Genomic DNA, 21723 nt, shown 5'->3' with positions numbered 1-21723 from the left:
AGTTGAATATCTATGGCTAGTATCTAATATTCTTTGCTATATTCCTAGTGTGTAGAAAGGTTATTGGTTGCGATATTTCAATGTAATAAATGGAAGGCAATGCTTATTAATATCTAATTTTTAGTTCTTCATTCTCATTTTCTGTACTTGAACTATCCTGAGGCCAATTAATTATTTTTCCAGTTATCAGAATGTGATAAGATCTATACTCCATAATGTATAATTTAAAGTATAATTTAAAGTATACTTTTATTTGAAGCCCTGCTCATATCACCCACCCTCCCTTTTCTTTTTACCTCATTTCCTGTTGACATTACTGCAACCACTGGAAACTTATTAACTTCAACCTCTGTGACACCTACAGTTGCCAGAAGACCAATTTCTGAGGGGCCCATATGGGTTCCTTTGGCCAAAACACATTCTCCTCTTTTAATGTCATGGCCGATGGGTCTGAAAGTCAAAACAGAACCATAAGCAGTGTAACTAAGAATAATATTTTCTCAACTTAATGGGAAATTTTAGTGTCAGAGAAAGACACTCAAGGGAAGAAAAAAGTCAAGAGATGAGAAAGGAGAATAATAAAATGAAGTGATTCTGAAAATAGTATACTTTTTTAATTAAAAAATTAATCATACAAGTGAATAATGAAACAGGTTTGTATCTATTACTGCTATACAGGAATATTTTACTTCATATTTGAAAATTCTTTCACAAATTACTTTGTAATTTACTGTCAAAAACACCAATTGTAAACTTTCATTGATATAAGACAAGAATTTATATGAAAATATCTAGAGGCAATAACGATAAGCGTTCCATAGCTTGCTGACTTTGTGATAAGGACAAAAATGTTAACGAGGTTATAGTAAGGAAGATAATCTTCATTTGGACCACTTAAATGGTCCAGTTCTGTGGCTGCAGAGGTCTATTCATGTTAGTCTTCTGCCATAGGGATAGTAGAAGTATAGCTTTATTACAAGGAGAAGTTGAGTAGTATTAATGGAATCAGGGCAAACATATTCCAAAATAAGAAAAATAATTTAAAGTATAAGCACTACTTATGGTAGGACAGTGGTCTCATCTTTGTATATAAAGAATAGTAGATTCTTCCATTACAACTGAGCAGAAAGAAGGCTATGAGTTAACTGTGTAAATACTCACTTTTGGCATTATCTGTGTTAATACCAAATTCTGGATTATCTAGGGATAGGGTTGGATAATTTTGGATTATCTAGAAATAGGATTAATTGTCAATTATGTAGATTTATTTTACCTTCTCATATTGCTTTTGACTATTTCATTTACTTTTACAATCTTCATGAAAAAATTAGTAGGGTAGGGGATGCAAAATTTAGAAAATTCATTTTGATGGTGTTAAAAGTCCTGAAAATTAGTGACTAGTTGACTAAACTGTGTTATCATCATGAAGAATTCATAATCATTTCAAAACAAAAGTTAATTATACATCCTACATGTTATGAACTTACCTGATATCTTGGCCTGGCCGAGCTTGCACCAGAATTCGCACTTCAAGTTCCTCAGTACCCTACAATAAGAGCAAGTCATGTAATTTTGAACAGAACAATTTAACAAAATTTCTGATGAAAAGAATTTAGCTATTCAGATGCTTTTATCATCAGAGAGTCCCAGAATTTATACTAATATAAAGAAATGGAAAACCATTTGCTGAACCTTTGAACACAATGAATTTCTACTATGCGTTTGTAAAAAATTAGGCTTGATGCCAAGGAATAAACAAAGAAAATGTTTACACTTAAAAAAAGTACCGATTTAACTACTGACTCCAACTCAATATTAGAGAATGTAAGTGGTGTTCTCAAGGTAAAACTACACACACTCACACACACACATATGTATATATATTGCTACCCTAATATATATAATACATGTGCATGGAGATAACTGTCTCTTCTGTTCCCATGAATAATGGGTTCAATACTATGCCAAGGTTCTCAAATATCTGCAGAAATTTCAGAGGAGGACTTATAGTTTGTGTGGTAGTAGATTTCTATAAATTAATGGTGATCATCTATTTTACATTCATGGGCTGTGAATAATATTGTGACACTGGAACTGTGTCTTGTCATCTGGCAGAGTCTGTGAATGCATGTGTTCTGGATTTTAATGCTCTGCTGGCTTCCTTGATGCTAATAAATCTGCTGGACAGTTTTAACAGCAGGCAATGTGATCTATATGCTAGGGGTTCAATTTTATAAGCCTGACATGTAGGAAGGTGATTAAAAAGAAAATCCCCAGGTAAGAAAGTGGCTGTTTCTTAGCTTGCTTGAATTTCACTATACACCCAGCCTAGGAGAATATATATTTCTTTTTACCTCCAGTTTTTAAAATTTAAGATATTTTAAACATCTTCAGAAAACAAGAGAGTCACTATAGCCTCAGTTTAGACTATTCTACCTTTATTAGTGTCTGATCCTCTAATTCCAACAATTGCCAATAGTTTCAGTAATATGAAGGCATAATTAGACCAAAAAAGATCTCCGGCTCCTTTCTTTTAGGCAATAGAGGGGTAACTGACATAAATTTACTATTGCCAGGCTTTCACTGGTAGCACAGAATTTTACAAATTATAGAGAACAAGAGTTGAAAGGGTAGGTTGGATTAGAATAATATTAAAAATATTTAGCAACTATTCTTTGTCAAATTCTTCTTCATATTTTATCAGAAATAGTCATAAGCAAAGTTTTCAACCACAAGTTATGTCAGCAGTTAATATCTCTGGTCTTCTAACTTGAGGCTCTTCTAATTTGTTTGTATGCAGACATTATTGGATCAAATGTGCTCAAATTCTGCTATGATTTCAGTAATGATTATAAAAAGTCCCCTATAACAAAAGATTTTCAAGTCTAAGGCAAATCCTTAATTACTGGAGACCCATATACTATAATGTAAGATCCTAACTAACATAAGCAATAAAACTTAGTGACTCATAAATATGGAGAAAGTGGGCGTTAATTATAATACTGCCATAGGAATGGAATGATAAGACCTGGTTATCACGTACATCATCAGATTCCCTGATAAGTTCGGTATCTTCCACTTGTACTACTGCATCAGCACCGCAGGGGATTGGAGCACCTGTTGTAACCCTCATGACTTGTCCAGGCATTACTGTTTGAGTTGGCTGGAAATACAATCATGTCAAAAAGAATTTATTTTGCTGCCACAAAAAATAATTCACAGGAGATGAAACATTTTTAGAAACAAGCATTAAAAGCAAAGTCTTACAGTCTTATTAATTTTGGGCCAAAGTAATAAGAGCTACCCATAAAGAGGTATACTTACACCAAGGAGGCTCTAATTTTAAGGTAATAACTATTAGATGTCTACTTGGTGTTCTGTTTTCCTTTTGAAGAACTGCCCCAATCACAGCATGGATAAGGATCTAATCATTACAGCGCCAAGGTTAGCTTCAGAGACCTGTAAATGAATCTCCTAAATGGTTGAATATAGAGGTGAGGGAGCTATGATCACTACCAATGGCACCATCCTTCACCTATATACGTCCACAGCCCTCTTTATTTTTAGTATATATGGGAATATATGCTAAGCCAAGAAAAAAAAAAAGGCATGGCATGTAGCTTTCGCATAACCACCACATTTATTTATTTTCTGCTTTATTTTTATATAATGCTTTGAGTGCTTGACAATAGCAGAAGAGAAAAGTGTCTTGGCTTTCTTCTGCTTCTATTTAATGAGACTGGGGTTCTTTTACTTAGCCTTTGCAATTCATTCAGATTAATATATGCTCTTTATTTCCTATTAAATATGATGATATTCATAGCACATTTTAAGTTTGAAACTGTTAGGCTCTTCTCTTATTTACCTATGAACTACTGCTAAGGTTCGATTGAATTTGTTCTCAAGCTCTTGTGCAAGTTCTGGCAATATTTGTTTTTGAATTATGTAATTTAAGTAAATATTATATAAGTCAATGATATATGAGTGTGAGGAGTGTTATTTTCTTTTTTTTTTAAATGGTACCTTTTCTTAAAAAGATTTATTTATTTTTATACAAGAACTGGGGTACAGGCCAGATGTGCAGGAGGGTGAGAGGATTCACCAGAGACAGAGTGGGAATGGAATAGGCAGACTGAGGAAATCCACTGCCGAGGGGAGCAGCGGGTGAGACTTGAGAGGTCTGCTTTGCCATGTGGGAATCTCGCTGGCCAGCCAGGATTGAACCGGCACTTCAGAGGTTGCGGACAGCTTCACAGCGTGGTGCTCAACCGCCTGCGCCACCAGGGAGGCCCCGAGTGTTATTTTCTATAAAAGTTAAACCTGTGGAATAACTCAATTAAAATATTCAGCTAAAAATAACTTTTCAAATTAGGTGTGGGTAAAGCATCTGTACAAAATTGTAAAAATAAAGTAAAAATCTGAAAGGATTTATATTCAGATGCTTTGCAAATGCTCTTCAATTTTTCTCTAAAGAAACCCAAGCTGGAAATAACAGGTAGTGCCCTTTGGTTATGATCTATATAAAAAAGATCAGATAGAAAATCAAATATAGGTTTACCTGCTATCCAAAAGTAGATCTTTTTATTTGGTATTACTTGGTAGATTATCTTTTGGTAATGCTCAAAAAAATTTCTGTATAATGATAATAGTGTTTCCAGACTCTAAAAATTAACCTACCAAATCATATGAAAAAGGAAGGCTCTCCTTTCAAGTAGTGGAGCAAACCTTATCAAAATACAAGACTTGCTTATTACATTATTGACAAATACATGTTCATTTATTTAGTTAAATTTATATTTATTTAAAGATATAAAGTAATTCCCCACTTTAACTCATTTTCAATTAAATGGTAAATTACTGGCCTCAAAAGCATTAAATAAGAGAATTTCTATTTTACTTCCATTATGGCTCATTAGTGCTTTATTTCTTAATATAAATATATGTATTCCCATTTCCTGTTAAGATCACTAATGAGAAAATTCAATCTAAATGACATGCTAGAAAGGTTAAATAATTTTCTTCTTCTAAATTTCCTTGTTTGTAACACAAGTTGGGGAAAATCTGAGAAGACCACTCCAAAATTATAGTTCTAGTTAGAATATTAATGTTTATATAGTAAAAATCAACCAGTTAAGAGAGCTGGAAAATGCTTGTGGCACATTTCTGAAACACACCACCACCACCATACCATATGTTAATAAATAAAACCAGATTCTTTTTTTTTTTTTAACTTTTTAGTTTTCTTATATCGTCATTCATTTTTTTTAATAGTATTTGATTTCTCCCCTCAGGTAGAGTTCCTGTTAAATGTCACCATAGTCCCTTGTGCTCTTCCTTCTCCTGTTTTGATCCCTCTCCCTTCCTTCCCCTGCTTTATGCCTCATATCTATAGTTTGCCTACATGTTTTGTCTTTTTTCCTTTTTGACACTGTTCAGCTTTCCTATATTCCTCCTATAAGTGATACCATCCGATATATTTTTTTTTCCTTCTAACTTATTTCACTGAGCATAATCCCTTCAGCTCTGTCCATGTTGCTGCAAATGGTATGAGTTTATCTTTTTTGATTGCTGAGTAGTATTCCATTGTGTATATATACCACATCTTGATCCAGGCATCTGTTAAAAAAAATTCTGTTGGTTCTTTCCATGGGAACTGTTCTTTAATCTCTTTGATAATGCACTTAATCCCTCTCTAAGATTTCTATTACAAAAATGGTATAAGTTTAGAATAGATGTCAAAAGTTCATGAAACAGAAATCTTTGCTGTCTTTCAGGTCTATGAATCTCACCTGTTCACCAGCTTGGGATTCTCCAATGATGAAACGATCTCCTGGTCCATCGGCAGCTGTGAGATGAACAGAACCAAGAATAAACATCAGAATGGACTTACAGCAAGGAATAACAATCTAGTGTTAGAATTCTAAAGTTTGACTTAAATAATCAGTAAGTCTTCAGAAAAGTGGAACACTTTTCTAATCTCCTGGATTAGACAGGCTTATGTTACTATTGGTTTGATCTTTGGCATCCATAACTCACAAGAACCAATAGAGGTAGTACTAAATGTGCCCTTTTCTTGGTGCCGCTGGAGGTGGTCTTCCTGTTGCTCCATAATTTCAACATTTATACTTTTTAAAAAATAGGATATTCTTTTCACCTATCCTCCTAAATAAATACCATCATATCCATGGATATGCACTTGTGACTTGTGTTTGCACAATCAGTGATATATAAATATATTATAATATATATTCATATTTCTCATTTTTTTAACAAAATTTTAAACTATTTCATTATATTTTATTCTTTATCACCCAGTCTGATCTTCATAATAACCTAATGAGGCAGGTAGAATATACGTCTTTTCATTATTTTACATTTGAAGGAAATGAATTGCAGAATGAGGGAACTCAGATTAAAAAAAAGTTAAATGTCATAAACAAGTTCTAGTTAATGGTAGAATTAAGAACTAAAATCCAGTCCCTTAATTAATTAGATCTAATTAATTATTTGCCCATTTAGTGATGGGTAAAAGTGTTTTTTCTGAATCAGGATATATAAGTAGTGGTATTTCAGATTTCCTAATGACTATTTTTAAATTGGAAGAAACACAGAATTAAGATGGAAAAATGTATCCCATTTTATTCTTCTATATTTAGTATAGTAATGGTTGGAAAAAAATATTCTTAGAGAAAAATGTTTTCAAAGGGAATCTGATATGGACTTCAGACCAATACTACTAGGAAGACAATGCATATCTAACAAGCATTATGATCAATGACCATTACCTTCCTGTCATCTGCATACAGGAAAATTGAGTTCTACACAGAAAAGATCACACTTTTATATGACTATTTTAATTATTTGTAATCATGTTGATAAAAATAAGTATTTTTCTTGAAAAGAAAAATATGAAATGTGAAAATTATTATTTCTCTATGTGACTACAAAGTTTTTTTTTCCAAAGCCAATACAATACTGTTTATATTGGGCAACCCTCTTCCCCTCTCCCCCCCCTTTTTTGGGGGGCACAGATGACTAGATGACTGTGGTTAACCTGATGTGGAGATGGAAAAAATTAACATTGGGTTTCTTCTATATGCCAGATGTTGGATCTTGAGCTATAAAAACATTATCTCAGTTAATAAACTCTTGACTTATGTTTGGATCCTATTGTATTTTCCACATTTACTTGTAAAAATGAGAATAGTTTTCCTGAAATGCTACTCTCCTTATGCTGTTTTCAAGGTTTCTCTTTTTTAACTTAAAAAAAAAATGAACAATTTAAAACACATATAGCAGTCATTGCTTCAACAACAATTTTATCTACGCCTCCAGTTATTTTTGCAATATTTTATTTTATTATTTTTTTATCAGGTGACATATTTTTGCAATATTTTAAAGCAAACCATGATTTTCTAACTGTAGAACATAAAAAGGTCAGTTACCTTTCAGAGTTGCACATTAACTGCCTATTAATTGATGCAGTTATTTGAATACACTTATCTTTAATCATTTCTCTACTGGAACAATTACCATTTGCGATCTTCCATAAGCAACCTAAACATTTTCTCATTTTGCTCCTGAACGAGGGCAGATTAGCATAGTTTTAGAGTAAAACAAAGCTGAATCTACCTATTTCTACCTGGTTCTACCTATTTTAAGCCTCAGAACTTTTGGCAAATTAACCTCTCTAACTTTCAATTTTCTTGTTGACAAAAACAGGTATGATCATACCTAAAAAGTAATATCTTTTACAAATGAGTGGACAAAGAAAGTGTGGGATATATAGATACACAATGAAACACTACTCAACTTTAAAATGATGAAATCTTGTCATTTGTGACAACATGGATGGAACTGGAGGAGGTTATGCTAAGTGAAGTAAGTCAGAAGAGCATTGTGATTTCACTCATGTGTGGAATATAAAGAAAAAAGCAAAGGTACAGATAACACCACACCAAAATAAACTCTTGAAATCTGACTGCACAACTCAGGCTATCACAAGGGGAGGTTGAGGTGGGGTGCAAAATGTGGAAGGGGCCCAATAGTCTATGGTGGAGGATTATTCCAGCTTTGGTGGTGGGTATGGTGTCATAACATATATTTGAAGAGGTGAGATTCTACATACCTAAAACATACAATGTTGTAAACCAATGTAACCTCAATAAAAGAAAATTAAAAAATAAAGATAATATCTAAATATTAAAAATAAAACTTTCAAAAGTTTTGTATTCCTTTCACTCATTCACTAAATTTATACTGAGTGTCTTCCATGCCCCAAGTGTCAGATTAATTGTTGGGACAGAATAGAGAATAAAACCAAACTATTGCTTCTATTCTAATGTAGTACAGTGCATTGTAATGTTTTTCAAACTCTAGATCATATGTGGAGTTTAGTTGTAAAGTTCAATATATAAACAGAAATTTTAATGACAAAGAATAGAATATATATTTCAATGTAAGCATAATTTCATGAAACCTGCCTTTGTATAGATGTATGCGTGTATTTATATGTATTGTGTATGTAATATAGGTGTATACATGTCACCGACTATGATATACAACATATAAGTACAAAATAAGAAAACCTCTGTAAAGGAAATGAGCATGGTTTTATGGGAGCACACAATGAAAGTATTTGAACTACACCAGAAGTTCAGGGAAATCCACCCTGGTAGAAAGATTTTTGATTTGGAGATGAATAGAGCTAAGTAGGCAAAAGGGATGTGTGTAGTGTGTGAGAGAGAAAGATAAAGAGAGGTAGAGAAATGCTCCAACCAAAGAACATCAACTAAAGATTGAACAATATATGCAAAGGTCTCTGGTTCATGTCCTATTTATATCTTATATTTTAGCTGTTCTCAACTTCTAGTATTATCGTTCCCCAAGAGTTCCAAGATAATTCATTTCAATTTCCAAACATATGCTTCTTCACTGCTTGGAGTTTCCATTTCCCTAGAGTGTTCTTTCCTGACCCCTGCTTCTGATTAAAGACAGCATTTAAGATTCAGGTTGTGTCACCTGTATGAAGTCATGTCTGACACCCCTTCCCTCAAGAGTCACTATTTTATCTTTTGTTTTCCCAGAGTATTTCTGAAATTACTCTAATTATGACTCCCTAATGTATTTGCAATTATTTGTTTACTTGTCCAGGGGAATCCCTCACACTTGCTGTATAAAAAGTATTCAATACATTTTTCAATATGTGGAGTATTCAAATGTTCAAGAAATGAATGAGTGTGGCTCCTATGTATCTTTTTAGAAAGATGTACGCAGGAATGAATAAATAAATATTTTCCAACAGAAAAATGCTATACTTTAAATGCATTTCATTTTCCGCTGATTCATGTGTTTAGTTTCCTTCATACTTTGAATCAATATTCACTATCTTCAGAATGTTAAGAAAGACTGATTAATTCTATATAATACAGATTATGTTGTTGTGTTTAGCATTAATTCATCACTGATGATCAACAAGTATTTGTTAAAAGAACAAAAAAATGAATTTGGCATTTCCACAATACTTAGGTGAAATGTTTGCAAATTTATTCATATGTGTTGGTATTGTGCTTTGTAAATTTTCTAAAATTAGTTCATAAGTGTGTATATTTCATCTGAATCAGCTAGCATCTGACTCCTTAGTGGTAGGATTGCTTCATTTCTATTTTAAACCCTCTGCCTTTCAATCCTTCTGTCTCCTATTCCCCTCAAACATGCAAAAGCATACATTCAAATTGCTTACATCAATGCTTTGCACAAATGACCCAAATAAATGTTACTGAATACTAAGTGGCTAGAAATCATTTGGAGTAAAATTTTTCATGTAATGTCAGTGAGACCAGTATGTAAAAAAGCCCTTAGCTGATTCTAAGCTGCAAAAGTCCTTGTCATCAGGAAGGATGCACAAACTGGGGAAGGCCTATGTGCTATTATTAAACTATATTCTCCACATTGCCCCAAACCTTTCCATCTGGGAAATGTCTATATTTGCTGGCTAGGGTAGCTCAGTCAACTAACATTATAGGAGGTTCCTGGTACCAACAGGAATCATTTTTATTATTTTCCTTTTAATAGTGCTTCTAAACTTTCAACATGCATGCAAATTATCTGGAGGACTTGTTAAACTAGAGAGTCTGATTCAGTAGATCTGGCATAAAGTCGATGCTGTTGGTTCATGTACTTCTTTTGAGGAGTATAAACAAATACAAACAACTTTAGATTATAAAAAACTAAGAAAAAATAAGTAAAACGAAGTCTTGATTTTATATTGTCACTAGGCTCACTATTTCTTATAAAGATAGAAAAATAAACACCAACCTATCTAACTTGCTGATAATTATTTGAAAATAGCTACTAAAGAGACAGGTGAAAAAAAGTTGTCATTTTCATAATCAATTCTTCAAGCTTGGGTTGGAGGGAGCAAAAGCGGCAGTATAATGGCACATGAACCTAAAGTTTAGAGAGAAAGGTAAAGAAACTATGAATGCCCCAGGATACCATTAGATAAGATGGAGGAATTGTGAAGATTTCTGCAAAAGCCTAGATGCCCCCCTACTGTTCTAATTCTGACATTTCTGCTAATATGTTTTCTGCTTTGTAACTATAGAATTTAATTTGATATAATAAAATACAAACCAAATATTAATTCAAATGCATTATATAACTAATTCATGTTTAATGCTAGACCCTGAAGCTATTCTCACTTTCATTTATTTTTAAGGTCTAGAAAATACCTATTCATATTTATGTTTTTTTTTTTTTTATAGAGGCAAGCTTTTATTTATTTATTTGTTTGTTTGTTTGTTTGTTTATACATGCACTGGGTACAGTCAGAAGCGCGGGAGGGTGAGAGAATTCACCAGAGCCAGAGCGGGAAGCAGAGCAGGCAGAAGGACCAAAGTACACTGCTGAGGGGAGCAGTGGGCGGCAGGAGAGGTCTGCGTGCCATGTGGGACCCTCCTCTGGTGGCCCGGGAGCAGCAGGGGATCGAACCGGCACTGCAGAGGCTGCGGGCAGCTTCGCAGCCCAGCGCTCAACCGCTGCGCCACCGGGGAGGCCCCATATTTATGTTTATTTGAAGATTTCTGACTATATCATTTGATATAAAATTGATAACACTATTTATTGTAGAAGGGTATAGAGAATGATTTTCCCCAAGCCATTTGCCATACAATTATCTCCTTCCTTCCTTCCTTCCTCTCTCTCTCTCTCTCTCTTTCTCTCATCTCTTTCTCTCCTTCTCTCTTTCCTTTTTTTTTTTTTTTTTTGTGGGACCCTCGCTGGCGGCTGGGGAATGAACCAGTGCTGCAGAGGCTGCAGGCAGCCTCGCAGCCCAGTGCTCAACTGCTGAGCCACCAGGGGAGGCCCCAATTATCTCATTTCAATTTCAATATGTGAACTCACTTTAAGCCTCTTGAGATACTTTACAGCTATTCATTTATTTTCAATAAGGAGTTTCCTCATTTCCATGTTAGTATAAATAAATTGAGGCTCTAGAGACACTGTAACTTTCAGAAGTCCTAGGAAATGTCTTTGATGGGAATAAGGCAGAAAGATTAAGAATGTGTTTAATTAGGGAACCAGACTGCATACAGCAAAATGATAGGCAATGGGGTAATATTATTTATGTGTTAACTAAAAATGATGACTATAGAAAGAGTTGCCATAGTAGCAAGAGAAGATGAGCACAACAGGATTAACACTTGAAATTACACTGAGGAATTAAATCAGATGACTTGTTTGAGAATTTTGATTTTGCTGACTTTCCTTTTGGAAAGGAGGAGGTTGTGAGTAGGGGAGATGAGTAAGAAGGCATTTTATAGTCATTATCTTCCAGGAGAAAAAGTCCTATTTATTGTTAATCTTGGGGAAAAAACATTATTTCCTTGAAGATAGTATTTTAAGCTTTTTGGAATTAAATAAAGTTAATTATTACAAATTATCTATCTGCTCACATGAGTAAGACTCCCAAATCATGAGACCTCTTTTTAATCCAATTATTCTGTAGTGGAGAGCAACAGGCTGTCAGATCTGTTGGATATCCAGCTGGTGCCAAAGAAGATGTAATAGACATACTAGAAAGGTCAAAACATTGTTTTCATTAAAGAATAAGAACTAGCTCCTCTAGTTCAATTGGTATATACTTTACAATGGAAGGAAGTATAACAAAATATTAACATGGCTAGGAGATAATGGACACATTAAAATTTGCTTACTGATTTTCTGTATTCTCCATAAGCATATGTTTCAAATCAGAATAAAAAAAAACTTTAAGATTGACTTTATCTGACTGGCAGGGATTTCTCTTAATATATCCTCCAGAATTATATTTTTACACATGATTCTCTAAATAATTACTAGTTGGCGCATAAATTTCCCTTTTTCTAAATCATCCCCAAACAAGTTCTGAAAGAATAAACTTTTCAAATTGAACATTTTCAAGAAAGCTGAAGTTGGGATTCTCAGACATTTTTTTGCCTTTATTAACATCTAGAAAGGAATTATGAGACAATGGGCACCACATTCAAGGATGGTGTGAATGCATCATGAGGATGATTGCTTAACTAGTGGGATGGGAGAGAGAAATCTTAAAATACTGTATTGATTTTAATTGGTAATATGCCACTTCATTATTTTTTCAACTTTCATTTTTCAAATTCATTCCCTACTAAATGCAGTTTCAGGATTATTAGGATACTAGTTTTCCTATTATTTATATCATCATCACTTGATTCAGGCTTTCTTTACATCCTCTATTCCCTCCTTCTCTCCTATTTTTTTTTTTTAAAGATTTATTTATTTATTTATACAAGCACTGGGTACAGTCAGAAGCGTGGGAGGGTGAGAGAATTCACCAGAGCCAGAGCGGGGAGCAGAGCAGGCAGAAGGACTGAAGTACACTGTTGAGGGGAGCAGCGGGCGGCAGGAGAGGTCTGCGTGCCATGTGGGACCCTCCTCCGGTGGCCGGGGAGCAGCCGGGGATCGAACCGGCGCTGCAGAGGCTGTGGGCAGCTTCGCAACCCAGCGCTCAACCGCTGCGCCACAGGGGAGGCCCTCCTTCTCTCCTCCTTTTTAAAGTTGCTCCTATCTCTTATTTCCTTAGTTTTTTTTTTTTTTTACTGTCATGGTTTTTCAACCCACATACCTTAAAGCAAGTGATCCTCCAATTGGTTTGGAGTTTTATTCCATATGTTTCTGAAGGAACCTGGCTTAGTGATCCAAAGCAAGTTAGCAACCTCTACAACTACAGGATTAGCAATGCTCACACGTGCCACTGGTTGCTACTGGAAGGCCTAAGGCAAAGGCAGAGGAGCAGAAAAAAAGGGAGAATAAAGGGGGTGGGGAGAGAGGTAGTGGAGTAAAGGAAGATAGGGTGGGGAGAGGAAGGTACAAGAAGTAGAGTGGTAGAGAACCACAATAACCTCAAGGATATTCTTTACCAAAAAACTGCCTAAGGGTGGTATTATAACACAGTAAAGACTAAGACCATGCTTTTTTGTCCACTGATGACATTTGCTGCCTTAAGTATGATACATATATATCATCATCATATGATGATGTACAGACACACCACTCATTCCCACAATGAGACTGAATCATATCCACACTGATAAAAAATGTTATGTCTCTGATATATGTTGCATGTCTTAAAGAACTAGCAACAATTCATGGAAAGAGAATGTGAATTGGCTGTACTGTAGGTAATCTGCTGAAGCTTTTATATTGTGAGAGGTCATTTCACTTTTTTTTTTGTGGTTATAAAATAATTAAAAACGGGGGCCTCCCTCGTGGCACAAGGGGTTAAGATGTAACCTATGAAGCTATTCGCAGCCACTGCAGCACGAGTTTGGTCCCTGGCCAGGGAGGTGACCCACATGGCGCAGCAGACCTCTCCTGACTCACCTGCTGCTCCCCTCAGTAGTGTATTTCAGATCTGCCTGTTCTGTTCCCAACTTTGTCTCTGGTGAATCCTCTCATCCTCAAACCTCTGGCCTGTACCCCACTTCTTGTATGCATAAATAAATAAATCTTAAAAAAAAATAATTAAAAACAACCCACCCCAAAACAAAAGAATAAGTGAGATACTAAATGGTAATTTTACATAAAAATTTCTTTGACGGATTCACAGTAGCAAAAAGGCTCTTTTATGGCTCACATGGGCTGATTGTTCATTTTGACAAGAAGAGCTAAAAGTAATTGTTTCTTTTTGTTGAGCTGCTATTACCTCATGCAAAATCACAGAACAACATTAGGCTTGAGAATAATTCTGTCTCCAAGTAATTTATTTTCTCACTTTCTCCTATTTTATATTACCGACAATTAAAAAAATTATTTGTTGTGCCTTTGGTATTCCATCTGCAATAGCTACTTGTTCTATTCTATAAGAATTCTTTGTCATTTTATAGTAAACCTATGTGACTACCAAGTATAAGATCAAAACAGAACCTACATTTTAGATATGGAATAAAAAATAAGAACAGTCAATGAAGCTATCAAGAGACTAAAATCAGGGCCTCCCTGATGGCACAGGGGTTGAGATGCAACCTATGAAGCAATTCGCGGCCACTGCAGCACAAGTTCGATTCCTGGCTGGCCAGGGAGAAACCCACATGGTGGGATAGACCTCTCCTATCTCGCCTACTGCTCCCCTCGGCAGTGCACTTCTGTCCGTCTGCCTGTTCTGTTCCCCGCTCTGTCTCTGGTGAATCCTCTCCCCCCCCCCCCCGCATCTCTGGCCTGTGCCCCAATTCTTGTATAAAAATAGATAAATCTTTAAAAAAAAAAAGAGACTAAAATCTTCTTTCTGGACAATATTCATTATAATTAATACTGTGGAAGGAAAAAATTTAGAAGAAAAAAACCCACCAAAAGCCATTGAGGATTTGTTATTTATATTATCAGAACTACTCTAATTTAGTGAGATCAAAATGAATGAGGTGTATTCAAGATAATGTTCCTATGAAAGAATATACTAGTAGGAATTAATCTTCCCATCATTTCATTTATATAGAGCATGAGAATAACAATTCAGGTAAATGTTATTTTTTTAAAAAAATATTTATTTATTTATTTATGCAAGCACTGGGTACAGTCAGAAGCACGGGAGGGTAAGAGAATTCACTAGAGCCAGAGCGGGGAGCAGAACAGGCAGACTGACGAAATACACTGCTGAGGGGAGCAGCGGGCACGGCAGGAGAGGTCTGCGCACCATGTGGGACCCTCGCCTGTGGCCGGGGATCAAACCAGCGCTGCAGAGGCTGCGGGCAGCTTCGCAGCCCAGTGCTCAACTGCTGCGCCACCAGGGGAGGCCCTGTTATTCTTTTTTTTCAGTGGTAGTATAAGTAAATGTTTTTAAAGTAACAATAGTGATAGCGTTAGGGGGTGGAGTCCAGAAACACAGCTTCGTTGGGACCAGGTACTATCCCTTGCCCTCCTCCGCATAAGAGTGGCACCTAGAAGTGGGCTACAATTAAGCCCCTTTGAAATTGTGTTCGGAAGACCCTTCCAGGCCTCAGTTCTGAAAGCCAGTCTGGAAATAGCTCAAGATTGCCGGATCACACAATATGTGAAACACATCCAGGAGGTTCTGGCAGTAATTCATAACTTTGCAACCTCGAGAATCTCTATGCCTCCTGATCAACCATTGCATCCCTTCAAACCTGGAGATCAGGTCTTACTGAAGACCTGGCAGAGTGGGGATCCCCAAAACCAGCTGTCAGAAAAATGGACTGGTCCATATGACGTTTTGCTAAGCACACATACTTCTCTGAAACTTGCAGGTATAAAACCCTGGGTACATCATTCCAGAGTTAAGAAAGCACCAGAAAGAACTGACCCAGAGACGAAGTCCCATTGGTCTTGTGAACCCATTGAAGACTTGAGATATTTGTTTAAGAAACAGAAAAAAACTTGAATGTTACTGACTTCTTTTCCAGTTATTGTTGCAGGATACCCAAGAACTCGTTTTTTTTTTTTTTTTCTGAAGAAACCCTGAGAAAAAAACTAACATGCTCTAACCAATCTCTTCCTTTCAAAGTTTAGGAGATGTGAAATAACATCTAGGATCATGCATATGCTGACAGTTTTTTTTACATAGAAAGGTTTTTTTAATCTTGATTTTGTTATTTCCTATCAACTTTTGTTTTTTTTACTTTGAAGTTTTTTTTCTGCTTGTTTTTTTATTGTCACTTTGGCCTATCAGACAAACTGCAGTTGTATGGGATATCCCACGCGTGATGAATGGTAACTAAAGAGCTCTTTGTGTCTATATGTTGTCTGTCTGTATGTCCTTGTGTCTAACAATCTTGACCTCCAGTGATTGACAAATTGGTATACATGGTGCCCATAGACTTTGAAAAAAAAAAGAGTTTCCAGTTATGAGAAAAACAAAAAGTTATGGTTTGATTGTCAACGTTGTGCTACTGAACTAAGCTGGTGGCTTCATAGAGATTGAATATTGTTGTTTCTGTTAATTTTCTGATATTTATGGCAAAGCTTCCCAGAAATCTAAATTCAAGTACAAATTTGGTAGCCTGTCATTTGACTGATGCAAGGAAATTTTGTGGAACCTCAGTAGAGCTCCTGAGACACTCCACAAAGTTTCTCCCTTTCCTCCTGGGAAGGCATTAGATGAATTTGTTCTATTTGGCTTTTACCTAATGAAGTAAAACTGGAAGGGAAGCATTGTCACTTGGGAAAATGGTAAAACTTTGGTATGTACAAAATGTCAACAGTAGTTTTCTAAAACGTGTATATAAAAAAAAAAAAAAACCTCTCAGTATCAGGTATGTATGTAAATTGTCAATGGTGATTGTCACCTTGTAATATTGTATAATTCAATTGTTTCACATCTACAGAAATTGTTTCTGGAAATATAGGGAGAAAAGGTCTCAACAGATTCCTATTGATGGAACTGTTGAGAGAAAAAAACTTTCCTACAAAGGACTGAATAGACCTGGAAATACACCTGACATTTACTAAGGTTTCTTTGACACAATACTGGAAATTTTTTTTATGCATTCTGCCATGAATCCACAAAGTTTTTGTTTTGTTTTGTTTTGAGTAACAAGGATCTGCAGCAAGGTTGCAATTTTTTTTTCCAGCAAAGCTAACTTGTCACGTTTTCTCTCCCCTTGATACCAACACGGCATACAAATAGTGGTAGTAATTTTTGCTACTTATCTTAGAGTCTGTTTTTGCATAACTTCCATAGGGATTTTGTCTGTTTTAACAAAAAAATTGGACGTGAGTTTGATTGTGTGGCTTTGTGTGGAGTTCTTCCAAAAAGTTGAAAAAGAGCTGAACCAAGAAGAGGAGAACCTGTTTGCCTTGTTTGTAGGGTTCCAGAGACCTCCAAAGAAGGTGAGGAAGCTTGCCTCCATTGGCAGGACTGGACAACCTGGCCAACGAAAATGCCCTGGTACCCTCGAGAAGAGGAAAGCCCAGGTGGAGTCTGATGAGACCAACTTTATACCTGAAGCATACATCGACTGGATGCCACCGGTTCGCTCTGATCCTGTATGGAGTATTTCAACAAAGCCAGCTAAAAATTGCTGTTAGTTATTTACTGCCCTGTGATTTTATGCAAAAATAGGAAAAATGGTTTAAAAGTAGATTTAGTTTGCAAACTTTTGCTATGCTGTTAAAAGTTTGGGATCAAGGTTGAGAAAATTTGTGTTTTACATCAGTTGAACCATTTTCAGATTTTTTTTCCTGTGATTTTTACATATCTGCTGTCTTGTTTTGGCTAATGCCTCCAGATGTTTTTTTTTTTTTTGGCTTGAACTGATGAACTATTTTTCCTGGAGTGGAGGACTTTTGCTTTCCACAATGGACAAATACCTGGAGAGACTGGTTTTCTTTCACACTGGAACCTGAAAAAATGTTCATCTGAGGCTGCATCCCAACCTCCATAATATTCGATATTCATCACCATGGAAATGGTGGCAAAAAGTGAAAGGGGGGAATTGTTAGGGGGAAAAGGATGTCCCAAAGCTAATTCCATATAGGCTTTGTGGACTCCAACCCCACCCCAGGTCAAAGCCAAAGACACTGGGAACTCCAAATCCCATCACCACCAAAGGGAAGGTGGCTGGGACCTGAGGGTGGGGTTAAGCAGCCAGGTTGATATAAAGGCAGACACGTGGGCTTTGGGGGACCCCCATTTTGGCTCTCCGCCAGCTCGCAGCGTCCGGCCAGCTCTGGGAGTGACTTTGGGTTTCCAGGTCGTTGGATCGGGTAGGACGCATTAAAGACTTTATTTCCCTATTTTCTCCCTGAGTTGTACATTTTCCTTATTTCCTTTTCTCTTGTAAATAAACCTTTTATTAACCTTTTGTGTGTGTCTGTAGTAGAGTATTCATAAGTCCCTTTAAAGCGCGCGGGTGAGGACCCACAGCCAGGAACCCGTTTAATATCGGGGTTGCTCTATAACAATAGTAATAGATTATAAAACTTTTCAATATTTTTCTGTAGATTTTTTTAATTGAGGTAACATTGGTTTACAACATTGTATAAGATTTAGGGGAATAGGTTCACACCTCTTCAGATGTATGTTACACAACACATCTACTACCAAAGTACCCAACATCCTCCAACATAGCCCAATGGTGTCCTCCCATTTTTACCTACCCTCCCCCCTCTTGTAGCCTCAATTCTGCAGTCCTATTTCTAAGGCTTGTTTTGTTTCAATTTTGTTCATTTGTTTTGTTTCTTTATGTTCCACAGAAGAGAGTTTATTAACATTTATAATTAACATTATGTTTATTGAGGTAACACTGACTTACAACACTATATATATTTTAAGTGTACAGGTTTACAACTCTAAAAATGTATATTATCACACCATGCTCAACACTGAAGCACCAATAATCCTCCACTATAGTCCATTGAGCTCTCTTCCCTCTTCACTTTCATCCCCATCCAGCCTCTGCAGTCAGATTTCTGGGATTTGTTTTTGTCTGTTACTTCGCTTTGGTTTTTATATTACACATAAGTGAAACCATCTGGTATTTGTTTTTCTCCTTCTGATTTATTCTCCTTAGCATAATGTCCTCGAGATCCATCCATATTGTTGCAAATTGCAAGAATGCATCCTTTCCTATTTTTTAAATATATAGCTGAGTAGTATTCCACTTTGTATATATACATCTTCTCTATCCATTCATCTGTTATTGGGTAAATAGGTTTTTTTCCATACTTGGCTATCGTAAATAGTGCTGCAACAAACATAGGCATTCCCTTTATTCTGTTGTATTCTTCAGGTAGACACTTAGGAGAGGTACTGCTGGATCATACAGTGAATCTATCTTTAATATTTTGAGAAAGCTCCATACTGTTTTCCAGAGGCAATTCTATATCCTACATATGGTGTTTGAGAATTACTTTTTCTCCATATTCTCATGAATATTTTTTGTTTCTGGGGAGGTGCTATCTTATTGTGGTTTTGATTTGCATTTTCCTGATGGTAAGTAATGATATAAATTTTTCTATGTGCCTGTTGGCTATCTGTATGTCTTCCTTGGAAAGAGTCTGTTAAGCTCTTCTGCCCATTTTTGTATTGAATTCTTTGTTTTCTTATTGTTTAATTGTATGAGTTCTTTGTACATTTTGGATATTAGCCCCTTGTTGGATGTATGAAGTGAAAAATTTTCTCCCCATTTAGTAGGGTGGATGTCTTTTGTCTTAATGATAGTTTGTTTTGCTGTGCAGAAGCTCTTTAGTTTTATGTAGTTCATTTGTTTATTTTTAACTTTGCTTCCACTGCTACTGTAGTTAAGCTTGCAAAGACATCCCTGGAGCCAAGATCATTAAATACTTAAAAAAATGACTATTGAATACTTCTATTTTTGGATGTGAGAAACTTTACTAAGACTGTCTATGATCTCATTTAATTCTCGCAAGAAGCCACTGGGGTTAGTACCATTATCATTATTGCCATTTTATGGATGAGAAAAACTGAGGCTCAAATAATTTTAGTGATTTGCTCAAAGTTACACAGATGGAACTGGTACTAGAATCCAAATCACTTTTGGCTCAAAGCCCATAGCCTGAACCATTTGCTATCCAGACTCCAACATAAAAAGATATTGCTAAGCGGCTATGATGGAACATGGAGATTAACTGATGCATTTAATTACAAAAAGAGGAAGTTATTTTAGTGTCTAGCAGTGACAACAACAAAAAGCAGTAAGAGATTCCATAAATGGCAGTTAAAAAGGATTGGCCTTTTTAATAGCTCTGATAAACTGGGAAATTCTTTTAGACATTTCTTCAATGATATCAGCCTTGAGTTAATAACAAATAGTAGTTTCTAAGCAATTCAGTTGCATTTTGAAAACTATTTGGTGTTTGCATTTAAGCTTTATGCAATCTAGGCAACTTTGAAGGGATGAGCTGTTGGTATCACCTGGGCACTGAAACTTTGAAGTGTGGTATCTTCCAGAGAATTAAAGGTTTCCCTTGTGTTTGTTTTCCAAGAGCCCCTTTTTTGATGCTTGAGTTTACACAGGTGGAAAAAACTGCTCTACTTTATCCCTGTGTTAGGAAGCTGCTCTTCTTTCTTGGACAATATAAATGTTTTCAACTAGGAAACACTAGGAAAACTTCCAGACCAAGCCTGCCTGGTATCTAATATGTGTACAGGTCAAAGTAATAAATTATGATGCTACATAGTGTTTTTTATCAATTTCTAAATATTGATTTGCAGCAAGAATTTTTAAGTAACTACATATTGTACTTTCACTAAAAAATTCCAAGGTTGTACCAGAAAAAAAACACCTGTAAATTAACATTGTTTGTGAATGAAGTTATTTTGAGAACCAAGGGAAAAGAGATATAACAGTCATTAGGTGCCTGGGCTGAGCACAATCTGAGAAGAAAAAAGTAGTGTGTAAGTAACATGATATTGAAGAAAACTAAAATACTTACCTCGGACAGCATAGCCATCTTTTACTGATGCTGGGAATGGGGGTAGGTTGTCTTTTGCATATACGTCTTGAGCTAGAACTCGACCCATTCCATCTAAGAGAAACAAACAAAAAAAAAAGAATATTGAGAGCAATGGGTATGTGTGATCAATAAGGCTTGTATATGGACTCAGTCGGACCTCCTGATTTCATTCACAAGGAATAGAAGACAGAAGGAAGAGATACATATTGGATCTGAAATAAAAGATCAGATTCAGTTAATGGTAATTAATACTAATGCTTGCAGAGATTATTTGAAAATGAATAGCTAGTCATTAAAGATGTGTTTAAATTGATAATCCTTTAACAAGCCAAAGGTAATTTTCTTTAAAAGGAACATTTTCATATTCATTTCACTTCTAGAAGAATGTTCATTAATAGTAAAATACTTATGCCATATATTTAAAAAAAATGCAGAAATGTACATGTAAATAATCTTAACTATGTTAAGCTATATGTGTTTATACTAACAGAAAAAGGGAAGGCCAGACATGAAAATAGAAAGCATTCAATATTGGGCCTCCTCGGTGGCGCAGCGGTTGAGCGCGGGGTTGCGAAGCTGCCCACAGCCTCTGCAGCACCGATTCGATCCCCGGCTGCTCCCCGGCAACCGGAGGAGGGTCCTGCATGGTGTGCAGACCTCTCCTGCCGCCCGCTGCTCCCCTCAGCAGTGTACTTCGGTCCTTCTGCCTGCTCTGCTCCCTGCTCTGGCTCTGGTGAATTCTCTCACCCTCCCGCACTTCTGACTTACCCAGTG

At 35.9% G+C, this 21723-nt stretch overlaps 1 protein-coding gene across 5 annotated transcripts in view; it reads right to left on the bottom strand.

Annotated features, from left to right (window-relative positions):
- The window catches only part of GPHN (gephyrin), a 451561-nt gene that overhangs the window by 62963 nt on the left and 366875 nt on the right, over positions 1-21723 (bottom strand). For all 5 annotated transcript variants that reach the window (XM_037503527.2, XM_054691156.1, XM_054691159.1 and 2 more), the window contains 5 exons: positions 20929-21021; positions 5790-5845; positions 3044-3163; positions 1488-1546; positions 297-450 (listed from right to left, as the gene is read on the bottom strand). In XM_037503527.2, the coding sequence (XP_037359424.1) occupies positions 297-450; positions 1488-1546; positions 3044-3163; positions 5790-5845; positions 20929-21021 (482 nt within the window). The remainder of the gene's footprint in view (positions 1-296; positions 451-1487; positions 1547-3043; positions 3164-5789; positions 5846-20928; positions 21022-21723) is intronic.

Source organism: Talpa occidentalis, unplaced genomic scaffold (genome assembly GCF_014898055.3).
Source record: "Talpa occidentalis isolate TD23 unplaced genomic scaffold, MPIMG_talOcc4v2.1 talOcc4.11, whole genome shotgun sequence".
NCBI classification, from domain to species: domain Eukaryota; kingdom Metazoa; phylum Chordata; class Mammalia; order Eulipotyphla; family Talpidae; genus Talpa; species Talpa occidentalis.
Note: the sequence above shows the minus strand (reverse complement) of the source record. Positions and strands in the feature narration are given on the sequence as shown.